The 12,992-nt window shown below is 38.5% G+C and overlaps 1 protein-coding gene across 1 annotated transcript in view; it reads right to left on the reverse strand.

Moving 5' to 3' along the window:
• The window catches only part of SVEP1 (sushi, von Willebrand factor type A, EGF and pentraxin domain containing 1), a 204,399-nt gene that overhangs the window by 114,314 nt on the left and 77,093 nt on the right, over window positions 1-12,992 (reverse strand). The window contains exons 6-7 of the mRNA XM_003122075.5: window positions 4,531-4,710; window positions 514-711 (exon numbers count right to left, since the gene is read on the reverse strand). Coding sequence (XP_003122123.2) covers window positions 514-711; window positions 4,531-4,710 — 378 coding nt within the window. The remainder of the gene's footprint in view (window positions 1-513; window positions 712-4,530; window positions 4,711-12,992) is intronic.

Raw genomic sequence — 12,992 nt, forward strand, 5'->3', positions numbered from 1 at the left:
AGGTTTCAAAGGGCTGAAGACTTGCTCTTAAAAAAAAAAAAATTAATGTAGTCTCATCTGCTTTATATGAGCCAGAAATTCCTCCAGGATTTTTAACTCCCAGTGGAAAACTCACCTGATTTCCAGCTCGAATATTATTCTCAGTTTTCTATTTTTTCTGTCATTGCCTGGCATACTGTAGTTGGATTTTGTAAATCTGCCATTTTGAAACAGACATCTTCACAGCACATACTGGGGTTACATCTACCCTTTTCCCATGGGTTTGCAGCAAAAGTTGCAAAGAGAGACAGTCCCACACTATGCCCATGTGTCATTATATAGGAATTGGGTTTTTTTGTATTTTTATTTCCCCAATACATTATTTTTTTCTACTATACAGCATGGTGACCCAGTTACACATACATGTATGCATTCTTTTTTCTCACATTATCATGTTCCATCATAAGTGACTAGACACAGTTCCCAGTGCTACACAACAGGATCTCATTTGAACCTGGCCAGTGAGGAAACTACCTTTACAAGCAGCTGTCTGAATCTTGGCACTCCATTTTCCTGAGGGGGTACATCTCACTTCTTCTCTGACTCCCGATAAAATGAATCCTTGGCGGCAACTGAGCTGACAGATCATCCCAGGTTTGGCCAGATGCTTGCCACAGCTAGGGGGTGACACGATGACACCTTTGGGCTTCTGAAAGGTGGAGCAGTGGCGCTCTATTGTAGGAGATCGAGAAAATGTTATTTGCGTTCCCACAATTTGCAAATGTCACAGATTTGCTTTACTCAAGAAAAATACAACAGTGCTGCTCCAGGATTAACCTAAGTCAATAAATGATGTCTACACATGACACTGAACAAATGTTGTATTGTAAATAGCTCAAGCATCTCTCTTTAGTTACCTTATGTTATTTTACCAGGATACCAAAACCTTGAAAGATTTCTAGCTAGGATTTTAATCAGTGCTGACTGTGACTTGAATCATTTGCTTGGAACACCTTCGTTCAGTTTGCAGAATATTACTTTATGGCTCTGGAGTAAGAGAATACTATATTCTTTTATAGAATATACTATTTTTTAAAAGTTTGAAAGAGTTTCATTGATACTTCTGTCCTTTATGGAGGAGTAATTAAATGCTGATAACATTTCCATTTCTTCGTAAATTACTCTTAGGTGACTATACATTTGCTTTTCTACTCTTTCTTGATTCATTTAATAATTTTCATTTTCTTAGAAAATCAGGCATAACAAATGTATTACATAGTATTTTACTGTTCTTTTAAAAACTTCAGATCTCTATGTAGTTCTTTGTCATAGCTTCTTAGAAAGATTCTATTTTTGCATTTTTCTTTCTTCTATTTTCAAATATATTTTATTACTTTATCCAAAGATTTCCCTCTTATCCTACTGCATTCCATCCCCTATTACAGTTCATTTTTCTTTACTTATTATTACATACTTCTTTCAATTTTTCTTGCAATCATTCTTTTCCTAGCTTTTGAATTTGTTTAGTTATTTTCGTTTTTATCATTTAACAATGAAAAATATATAACTGTGAAATTATATCAGTGCATAATTTAGCCCATACTTTGGTTTTAGGATTTTCCCAATTTCATAGTTTATTTTCCAATTTTATTTTTAAAATTTATCTTTTGTCCATTTATTTCCTTTATTTCTCTTTGTACTGGAGTCTTTATAATTTTGTGTTTTTGCTAGTTCCATATGTCAGAAAATGTTGAGAACACTGACTTTGTTATATATGTTTCAAATAATCTTTCCTTTTTGCTGTATGCATTTTAATAATGTGGAGAATTCATTTGACAGAGAAATTAAAGTCTATTACCCTTTTGATTTATACATACATTAAAATCTATTGTCCTTTTTATTTTTAGAAAGTTCTTCTCCATTAAAAATCATATTTTTTCTTATATTTCACACTTTAATTTGCCTGATTAATTCATTAAATTAATTTGGTGATTTTTTAAAAAATGAGGTGAGAATCAAAACCAACTAATTTATAGATGAGTTGGTTTTTTCCCCACTGATATCAGAAATTTCCTTTATTGAATATTATATATTCTTCTATAAACTAATTTTTGTTTCAGTCATGTTTGCTTCCTTTGCTCTGTGGATCATTCAACTGTTCATGTGTTATTTTAATCACTGTGGCTTCATAATTTGTTTATGATGGTGAGAACAAGTTTGCACTCATTGTAACTCAAGTTCAAATTTTCTTGTTTTGCATCTATTTTCATTTCTATCAATTTTTAAAGTGGAAATTTTCATAGTAATTATGGTTGTCAGAATTTGGGGGCTACAGTGAGCTGTTCCGCAATAAATTATAGGTGAAGTTGTAATTTTGTCTTGATGGTTATACTTCATATCTACCAAGATTTGCATACACTTGAAAACATTACAGAGATATGCACAATAATTTGAATTGTTAAAGTTCAAATAATTTAAATTAAATTTAAGATTTAAATTTAAATTCTTTAAAGAATAACTCCACAGTAACCTTATTAAATGTATTACCATTTTTTTGTTTGTTTGTTTCTTTGTCCCTTTAGGGCCATAGCTGTGGCATATACAGGTTCCCAGGCTAGGGCTCGAATCAGAGCTGTAGCCGCTGGCCTACGCCACAGCCACAGCAATGTGGGATCCAAGCTGCCCTACACCACAGCTCACAGCAACGCTGGATCCTTAACCCACTGAGCGGGGCCAGGGATGGAACCCACAACCTCATGGTTCCTAGTTGGGTTCATTAACCACTGAGCCACAATGGGAACTCCTGTATTACCTTTTTTTTTGTTTTTTTGTTTGTTTGTTTGTTTTTGTCTTTTTGCTATTTCTTGGGCTGCTCCCGCGGCATATGGAGGTTCCCAGGCTAGGGGTTGAATCAGAGCTGTAGCCACTGGCCTATGCCAGAGCCACAGCAACACGGGATCCAAGCCACTTCTGCAACCTACACCACAGCTCACGGCAACGCCGGATTGTTAACCTACTGAGCAAGGGCAGGGACCGAACCCGCAACCTCATGGTTCCTAGTCGGATTCGTTAACCACTGTGCCACCACGGGAACTCCTGTATTACCATTTTTAGTGACAAACTGGGTCCTTCAGAAGAAAAGCTGGTCAATCATGGAACCAGGGAAAGAGATGACTGTCAGGAATAAACATTAATACGTAGACAGTAGTTCAAGTCTAAGAAGACAATGTCCCAACTAAAGGGATTTATTGAAATTTGCTATTCTATTGTCAAAGCAGCCTTTTTATGTGATATAGATACATCATTTTCACTTCCTTTAATTCTATGAACTATCTGGAAAAGTTAACTCCCTTTGTTTTGGTTTTAGGCCAACTAAGTCTGTGGTCTGGGAACTCTCATAAGTCTCTGCCTTCAGGGAAATACCATGTCTATCAGACCTATGTCTTTCAATACTCATAATAGTTAAGTATCTCATTGTTAACAAACTTTATTTTTTGACTGTGCCACCAACATTCAGAAGTTCCTGGGCCAGGAACTGAACCCACGCCATAGTAGTGACCCAAGCCACAGCAGTGACAATGCCAGATCCTAACCCACTGAGCCATCCGGGAACTCCCAATAGATTTTACTTTTAATTATTATAATTTTTAATGCTTACTACCCCTCATAAGTTTTCTGAGCCTGCACAATGAGGGTCATCTCTTGGATTGTAAGCCCAACATCCTTCCTGGGGACACTCTCCCGTAGTACAAGCCCTGGATCCAATTCTAGGTTATATTAGAATAAACCTATAAATCAATGTAAAAGGAATTGAGATAGTTACACTATCTAGTTTTTCCACCCAGGAACCTGGCATATCTCAATTTATTCCCTACCCATACTTGTTGTTCTTATCTTGGAAGTTGGTTATTTAATGACATACCTGTTAGTGCTCCCAGGTATACTGTATCTGACACATAGTAAGGATTCACTAAGTGGTAGATACCATCGTTTCATCATCATCATCATCAACATTGTTACTTTGTCTACTGAGTATAAGATGCAGCAAATTGGGAGAGCTACTGAGTATTCATTCTGGACCTCATCTCAGGAGTGAGATGTCATTACTCTCAGTGAAGCACAAGGCAGAAAATCTTCTGATACAATAAAATTTTATGGTCCATTTTTAAAAGTCACTGGTTTATAATTCTGTCCTCTCGTCAACAAAGTGAAGGTAAACTGTGTTTTAAAAAGTGAGGGAATTACACAACGTTCCCTGTAAAAACAATCCATCCAAATTGGCCCTAATTAAAACAAAAATCATTACCATTTGAAGCTGTAAACTTTAGGGAGTTGGAAAATTGGATTCTGGCATAGGAGTCTTTTTACCAATGGAGAGGGAAAAACCACATATTTGTTCATGTATCTATAGCACCATATATCTGTATATATGGAGGTGTATTGATACCCATTATGAGTCAGTTCGTAGTTCTAGGTCTTCTCAGAAAACAGGAGGAATCAGAGAGCAAGAGAAATGAATCATCCAAGGCATGATGTCTTCAAAGAACTTACCCACACACCGGGGCTCTAGACCATCCCACTGGCCATTTACTTGACAGGTAAGCTTGGCACTTCCTTCTAGTCTGTATCCTTCATCACAGGTAACCAAACACACTGTCCTGTAGGACATTTCCCCCATAGAACAGCTGAGGTGGCCATGTTTGGGTTGGCGGAGACGAGGGCATGTTCTCACTATACAGAATGAAAACAGATCACATTCTACTCAATAAGGACAAAGACAATAACTACATTTAATGACAACTACAAATTGCAAACAATAAATAACACACCCTTATTTACTGAGTTAGTATGAGATGATTAAAGGCCTATCTTTGTTTTCTTTTTGGTTTCCTTTGCTGTGCAAAAGCTTGTCAGTTTGATTAGGTCCCATTGGTTTATTTTTTCTTTTATTTCTGTTGCTTTGGGAGACTGACCTGAGAAAATATTCAAAAGGCTGAAAACAAAAAGACAACTTACAGAATGGGAGAAAATAGTTTCAAATGATGCAACTGACAAGGGCTTAATCTCTGGAATATACAAGCAACTTACACAACTCAACAGCAAAAATCCAACAACTGAACTGAAAAATGGGCAAAAGACCTGAACAGACATTTTTCCAAGGAAGATGTACATATAGATGACCAACAAGCACATGAAAAAATGTTCAACATCATTGATTACTAGAGAAATGCAAATCAAAACTACCATGAGATACCACCTCACACCAGTCAGAATGGCCATCATTAATAAGTCCACAAATAACAACTGCTGAAGGGAGTGTGGAGACAAGGGAACCCTTCTGCACTGCTGGTGGGAATGTAAGCTGGTACAACCAGTATGGAAGTATCTTAGAAATCTATACATAGAACTACCATATGACCCAGTAATCACACTCCTGGGCATATATTCAGACAAAACTTAAAAAGACACATGTATCCATATGTTCATTGCAGCACTGTTCACAATAGCCAAGACATGGAATCAACCCAAATGTCCACTGATAGATGACTGGATTAGGAAGATGTGTGGTGTATATATACACAATGGAATACTACTCAACCATAAAAAGAACAAAATAATGCCATTTGCAGCACCATGGATGGAACTAGAGACTCTCATGCTGAGTGAAGTAAGTCAGAAAGAGAAAAACAAATACCATATGATATCAATGATATCTGGAATCTAATATATGGCACAAAGGAACTTTTCCACAGAAAAGAAAATCATGGACTTGGAGAACAGACTTGTGGTTGCCAAAGGGGAGGGGGAGGGAGTGGGGTGGATTGGGTGTTTGGGGTTAAGAGATGCAAACTATTGCCTTTGGAATGGATTGGCAATGAGATCCTGCTGTGTAGCACTGGGAACTATGTCTAGTCACTTATGGAGCATGATAATGTGAGAAAATAGAATGTGTACATGTATGTGCAACTGGGCCACAATGCTGTATAGTAGAAAAAAATTATATTGGGGAAATATTGATTTTTAAAAAAGCCTATCTTTTATCAAATGTGTTGCCTGAACAGCATCACTGGGTTCAGCCTCTGACTATAGGTGGGAAACTTAAGCTATTTAGGTAGTCTGGCCCTCTGTGGATGCTGATGGCTGTGGGCTGGGGAAAGTTGACAAAGGGAGGTACTTCAGCCTTCAGCTGGGCCTTTGCTGTGATTTCCCAGGCTACATTCCAACAAAAAGAAGGGCTCTTTTCCAGAACAGAGATTTTAGATTCAACTTGGATTTCACACCTCATGGGCATATCCTGGGCCTTTCAACGATCTCAGCTGCTTGACAGCTGCCCAGCTTCTGCCATCTTGAAATCCAGTATTCTACTCTGATCATGATTCTGGTCCTTTTAGCCTTTTACTCCTTGCTTCCCAGACGCGTACGGAAAATCCTAGTGCACGATGATAATCTTGACTTATATGGTATTTTGCTTTTGCTGCTGTGGCAGAGACTGCTAGTTGTCCATCCAATAACCATTCTTCCCAGTCTTATTCAGCACAGTAATATGCACAGCTAGAAGATAACAATTCCCCACTTCCTTCACAATGAATGAGAGCCAATGAGATATACACTAAGATTGTATGGGAAAAGCTTTTTAGTGGGGCCTGTCACAATTGAAGGAGTACTTTTTTGCCTTCCCCTCTTCTTCTTCTTTTCCCTAAAATACAAAATGAAGGATCACACCCCAGCATATTCCAGGATGCTATAGGATAAGTATCATGTCCTAAGATCATAAAGCAAAACAAATAAAAGCAGCCTGGATCTTCGTTGACAATGAAGCTATCACACTGGCTTTGGATGACCTACTTCTGTTCTTCTATTTATTTTTTGTGTGCTTTTTAGGGCCGCACCTGTGGCATATGGAAGTTCCCAGGCTAGGGCTCGAATTGGAGCTGCAGCACCGGTATACACCACAGCCATAGCTATGCTGGATCCAAGGCACGTCCAAGACCTACACCACAGCTCACAGAAATGCGGGATCCTTAACCCACTGAGCAAGACCAAGGATCAAACCCACATCCTTGTGGATACTAGTCCGGTTCATAACCTGCTGAGCCACAACAGGAACTTTTAGATGAGAGGAAAACAAATCTTTAATTGTCTTAAGACCTTGTCATTTGGGTCACTGATGCCAGTAGCTATACCCACTACTTAACCCCTCTGCCTAGCATCAGTTTACTTCTCCTTTCTTAATTTTCTTGGGAAGATCTTTCTCCTCTTATAGCTCATGGGATTTGTGTGTGCTCTAGCCTTGCTCACGGGTAGAGCATGTGAGCCAGGATCACATTTCCTGGGTCTGAGAGGTGACCAGGTACAACTAGTGACATACTTCCTTTCTCTACCAGCTTTGAAACCACGATGAAAGAGCAGCTGGAAGGGTATTTACTAAGCTCTGGGTTCTGGAAAGGCCTCTGTGTCTCAGCCAGCCTCAACACCCCAGCAGTGGAAGCACGATGGGGTGTCCCAAGAACCATGCCTTTCTCCAGTGCTGCCACTTCTGACACTCTTGCCTCAACAATACCTAAATTACAAGAATTTCTTCTGCAGACTCCCAAATGACATCTGTTCTTGCTAGAGTCTATCACCACCTAGTCCACCGAAATTCCATGAAGTGTCTTAGAGTCCATCACAATCAATCCCATCCCACCACACCCTGTTCACGACAATCACTTCATCTGCCAGGGGCAGCTCATACAGTTCTGAACCAAATCTAACTCACAAACTCATGCACCTGCCCTCTGGAATACATAATCAGTCTCCAGTAAAGCCCCTCCTATCCTAAACTTCTCTTATAAACTTTTCCTTCACTTATTATCCTGGTAAACATGTAATGTCTCTTATAGACAGAGCCTGGAGGTGAGAGAAGTGTCTTCTTTGTTCCCTGTTGACTTCCCAGATCATTCTTTTCCCCTTCTTCCTAAAACCTCTGGCTCCCTGAAGTATCATATTCCCAACACCCTGTACCCCTGCAATTATCTGCTCACCTCTGGGCCACTTCTCATTCTTTGATGATTTTATATTCCCTCTATCTTTCTCTCTCACACACACAAAGACACAAGCTGGGGATTTTATAATTTATGTAGATGATCATTCCAGTATCCTAGAGTCATATTGCTCGCATCTCCTCCACTGGCCACATCCTTCACCTTATTTCAGCATCCCCTCCATTACCTTATCCTCTAGACCTTGCCATCACCAACTCAAACATCCCATCTCTGGCAACAATGTCCTATCTTTCTGGATTACTCCAAGAGCTTCAATTCTATCATTTTCTATACCTCCCAGAGCCTCTGATCTATTGTGTGTTCTTCTTTAGATAAATTCTCTAAAGAGTTTATACTCTTTCTATACTTCTTTTTCCTCCAGTTCTAGCTTAGACTCAACCCAATCAGGATATCAAATCAGGAGAAGGGGGAAGGAGAGTCAAAGAGGAAGGAAAGAGACAGAATAAAAGAGGGGAAAAGAGATGAGAAGGGGAGGGGAAAGTCAGGCGATAAAGAGGAAGAGAAGAGGAAGGGAAATGTGGAAGAGAATGGGGAAAGGAGAATGCAAGGAAAGGGGAGAGAGAGAGATGGCGGCTGCACAGACTCATGCCCATGCACCTTTCCAGCTAGGCATGCACATCCTGGTCACAGATACACAGAGGGGACAAGAGAGTGGATTCTTATTGAATATGCCAACATATGGGTGCATATACTCATTTTAATAGCTTACAGATACTCTCCTCTAAGCATCAGGCATTGTACAAAAACCAAAACCAACTCCTACAAAAGACCAAAGTTCAGTTTGCTCTTAGATAACACTCTTGCAACACTAAAGGTCCAAAGACAACATAGTAATCTCTAAGTGTTTTTGAACCAAGTCATCTGGGACTGAAGAACTTTGTTGGGACTCTGTGAAAGATGTGCTTTTCTTTCTTCTACCTTTATGCATTTACCAATTTTTCATACCAAGCATGTAGTTACTTATGATGAAAGCTGAACTTCAAAATAATAGGAAAGGAAGTGGGGGTAATATATTCAGAGCATATTCAACTGAAGTCATGGTTTGACAGAATCTACTCTGAAGAAACCCATCAAATTATAGTTGGCAGAACATAAATACTGGATATATGAAATATATGTTTAGGATTGATTACTCCTCAGAGAAAATTCAAGTAGAGGTTAAAAACCATTAACCCTAGCCTTTCAATCACTGGGATGGTTTGGACTAAAGTCAGCTATTAAAGATAAATGAGTAGAATGATTTTGCCTTCCCCATGTTGATTTTTATTGAATGTGTCCATCATGCAAGTAGACTCTTTATTGATTATGTCCATCAAACATGTAGAGATATTTTTGCCTTCCAGACTTTGACTTTGCTGGAGGGTGCTCATCAAGTGTGGCACAATGCCAAGTGCCAGGTAGGATTACAAAATGACTAAGATGAATTACCATGATCAAGATATATAAAAATCTAGAAAATCATATTAAACAAATGCTTTCCAATCCAATAAACTGCTCAAATGACTCCAGCTTTCCAACTTGAGACAAAATGAATCTGCAACGTCTCTCAGGAGAACTGATAGTAAATTAGAGCTGGTGTTTCATACACATGCAAATTATATTGCTTCTCAAATGTTGGTTTTAATAAAGTTTCATTGCTCCTCAGGGAAAACAAAGCATATGTAATAATTCCTATTTAGTTCTTAAACATTTTATCTTATTTTCCAACTAAGACTGACCATTTTTTATTATTTTTGATAGGAACATGCTTATCTAGTTTCAACTTTAAAAAATATTTTTATTTCAATACGCTGAAAAATTCTGCAATAAATGTTGGGCTTACATTCATGTTAAAGCAAGTCTTATATATTTAGTCTTTTTAGAAAACAGCGATTTAGTCTTCTAAGAGAGCAATCTACTAGCTAGCAATGTGACAACTTGCTCTGGTTCTCATTTGAAAGACACTGTACTTTTCCTCAGAGTCACACTTCCTGTCAATCTCCCAATTGTGACAGTATCTATACTGAATATGAAATAAATCTGATGTTAAAGGTAGGTTTCTCACTGTTGCTCGAAACTTTTTCTCAGGAAAAATACTGTCACAAAATTTACTTTATTGTGATGTTGTTTAGATAGTAATCACTGAGAATCAACTAAGGAATCTGTACCAGTTTAGGAAAAAAAAAAAGCATAATTCAGATAAAATTCAAATTGTGGCAATTACCATCCTGGCTCGAGGAAACGAATCTGACTAGCATCCATGAGGACACAGGTTTGATCCCTGGCCTTATTCAGTGGGTTAAGGATCTGGCACTGCCATGAGCTCTGGTGTAGGTCACAGACATGGCACAGATCTGGTGGTGTTGTGGCTGTGGCATAGGCCAGCAGCTGTAGCTCTGATTCAGCTCCTAGCATGGGAACCTCCATATGCTGCAATGCGGCCCTAAAAAATAAAAAAAAGACACACAAACAAAACCAAAAAACACCAAAAGAACCAAAGTTCTAACTGCTTTATGAAAATTGGAAGAATATGAATCAAGCTTGGTTGGGATTGGCATATACACACTACTATATACAAAATCAATTGGCATGAAGGATCTATTATATAGCTCGAGAAAATCTATTTAATACCCTCTGATAGCCCTATGGGGAGAGAATATGAAAAAAAGAATGCATATATATATATATATGTGTATATATATATATGTGTGTATATATATATATGTATGGCTGGTTCACTTTGATGTACACTTGAAACTAACATAAGGCTGTAAATCATCTATATGCCAATAAAAATATTAAAAAGAATCAAGCCTATTAGTTATTATTTAACACTACAAAACATTCGTATGTAACATGAAACTTGTAAGAAGTTTTATATGTTACACTGGTTTTATATTTCTGCCTTACTTTTAGGAAGATTTTTTAAGAAAAAGAAATAACTGAAATTACCCTCTGTCCTCATAATTAGGTGTAAATTAGATCTGTAAAATGCTACTCTCTCCTTATTATTCATCCTGAAACAGAAGTGAATCCCCACACAGATGCCATATTTTACTGAATCCCAAATGCCTCAACTATAAGGCACATTATTTTATATGCTGCTTAACAATGAAACAATAATATCTGTGAAAGGATTGAACGCCACAGATGTTAAGGTGCATCTCAGTTTGGGGATATTAAAATGTCAGGGGGGAGAAGTGTTTTAGAATTTATGAATTACAGTATATGTTTCATAGACCAGTATCTCAAGGACAGGCATAACTTGGAGATATTGCAGGCTTAGTTCCAGACCATGCAACAAAACAAGTCACACATTTCTGTTGGTTTCCCAGTGCTTATAAAAGTTATGTTTAAATACTATAGTCTATCAAATGTGCAAATTAGCATTATTCTAAAAAACAATATACAACCGTTAATTAAACACACCTTACTGCTAAAAGATGGTAACTATGATCCGACAACTCAGGGTTACCACAAACCTTCAATTTGTTAAAAAAAATGCAATATCAGCAAAGCAAAATAAAGCGATGCATAATAAGATGAGGTATGCCTGTAACTAAATCCCTGAATGAAGAGCTAGAGGAAGAGCCTAAGTATCTTCATTCAGGACAACTTTGTTCACTGGAAAGTCGGGGAGTAGCTTTGGGGGTGAAACTGAAGGGATCTTAGGAAATACATATTCTGGAGCTCATTGCTCTTATTTTGATTAAAGTTATTTTATTTATTTTATGCAAAATGCATAAAAGACAACAAGCCTTTTTAAAAATGGGACTGCACAACAGGAAATGACACAAGTGTACCATCAATGCATCTGTCAAAGTATTTATCCATATGTATATTTGTTAAATTTTCAGGTGGTTGTATTTTAGGTTGGTTAAGCTGGAAAATGCTGTCAGAATCCCCCTATTGTGGGCCAGTTTAGGGTTAATCAAAAGAAGAACCTGCTCTTGATTCTGGAAGGCAGAAAGCAGCAGCAGTCATCACAGGCAGATTCCATGATGGACAAATGCAGACACGCCCAGATGGTTCCAGCCTGACTTTGCTCACCTCCATCCCAGAGCCCAATGGCTGACCCTGTTGACCTAAGGCAGCCCCAAGCTCACTACTGGGTTTCTGACTGTAGAGCATCATGGCGTGGTTACACAGTGATGAAGCTTCCCTAAGACCTCGGAAGATGCTTCTCCCTGGTGGTTCCATTTCAGCAGCTGGGTGAGCTTGGATTCTCAGATGGAGGTGGTAGTAGCCCCTGGGATGCTCCAATATCTCTTCTAGACTTTCCCCTTCCCACCTCCTTCTAAAATTGTATAAGGTCCGATTCTTAAAAAAAGTTACTTATCCCATAATACAGATGATGTTCTGTACAATTTCCTGTGCTTCCTGACTGACCCTGACACCCAGAGCACAAGGGCTAGGAAGAGGGCAGGACAGGTCTGGGAACACACATATGGAAGAGGTTAGGGGGTCATCCTATCCAAGCTGAGGAGGCTGGCGACAGGGAGGGCTTATATGTGGGGACCAAAGGTGGGTGATCAGACTAACAAGGCTGTCACTTGCAAAGGGATGGCTTCCTGAGGGGGCATGGCCATTTCTTATGATACTGACGTAAAGAGTCAGGCTTTATCCTAAAGGGATAGTCTGCCTTATCCTAAAGGGATTTCTCTTCTTTAGAAGGCCAGTGAGTGGAAAGTTAAAATGCCATGTTTTCTACCTTCTGCCATGAGGTATTTGGAAGAAGACGTAGAGCTTTTACACAGAACTTATGACTACGTGACTTGACAGGAATGTATCTAAAAGCTTCCTCTAATTTCTTCCGTAATAGGCTTTCTACCATTTGAGACTGAAATGGCAATGACTGAAAATGTCTCTGCTTTGCGTTCCCACATATACAAGAACTTGTCAGACTTTACAAATCTAGGGTCTAATTACTTTTTTCAGAATTCTGGAGCATACTCATCTTCTCATATTTAGAATGGCTAATAATGGACT

The sequence above is a fragment of the Sus scrofa genome, chromosome 1 (genome assembly GCF_000003025.6).
Source record: "Sus scrofa isolate TJ Tabasco breed Duroc chromosome 1, Sscrofa11.1, whole genome shotgun sequence".
In the NCBI taxonomy this organism is placed as follows: Eukaryota; Metazoa; Chordata; class Mammalia; order Artiodactyla; family Suidae; genus Sus; species Sus scrofa.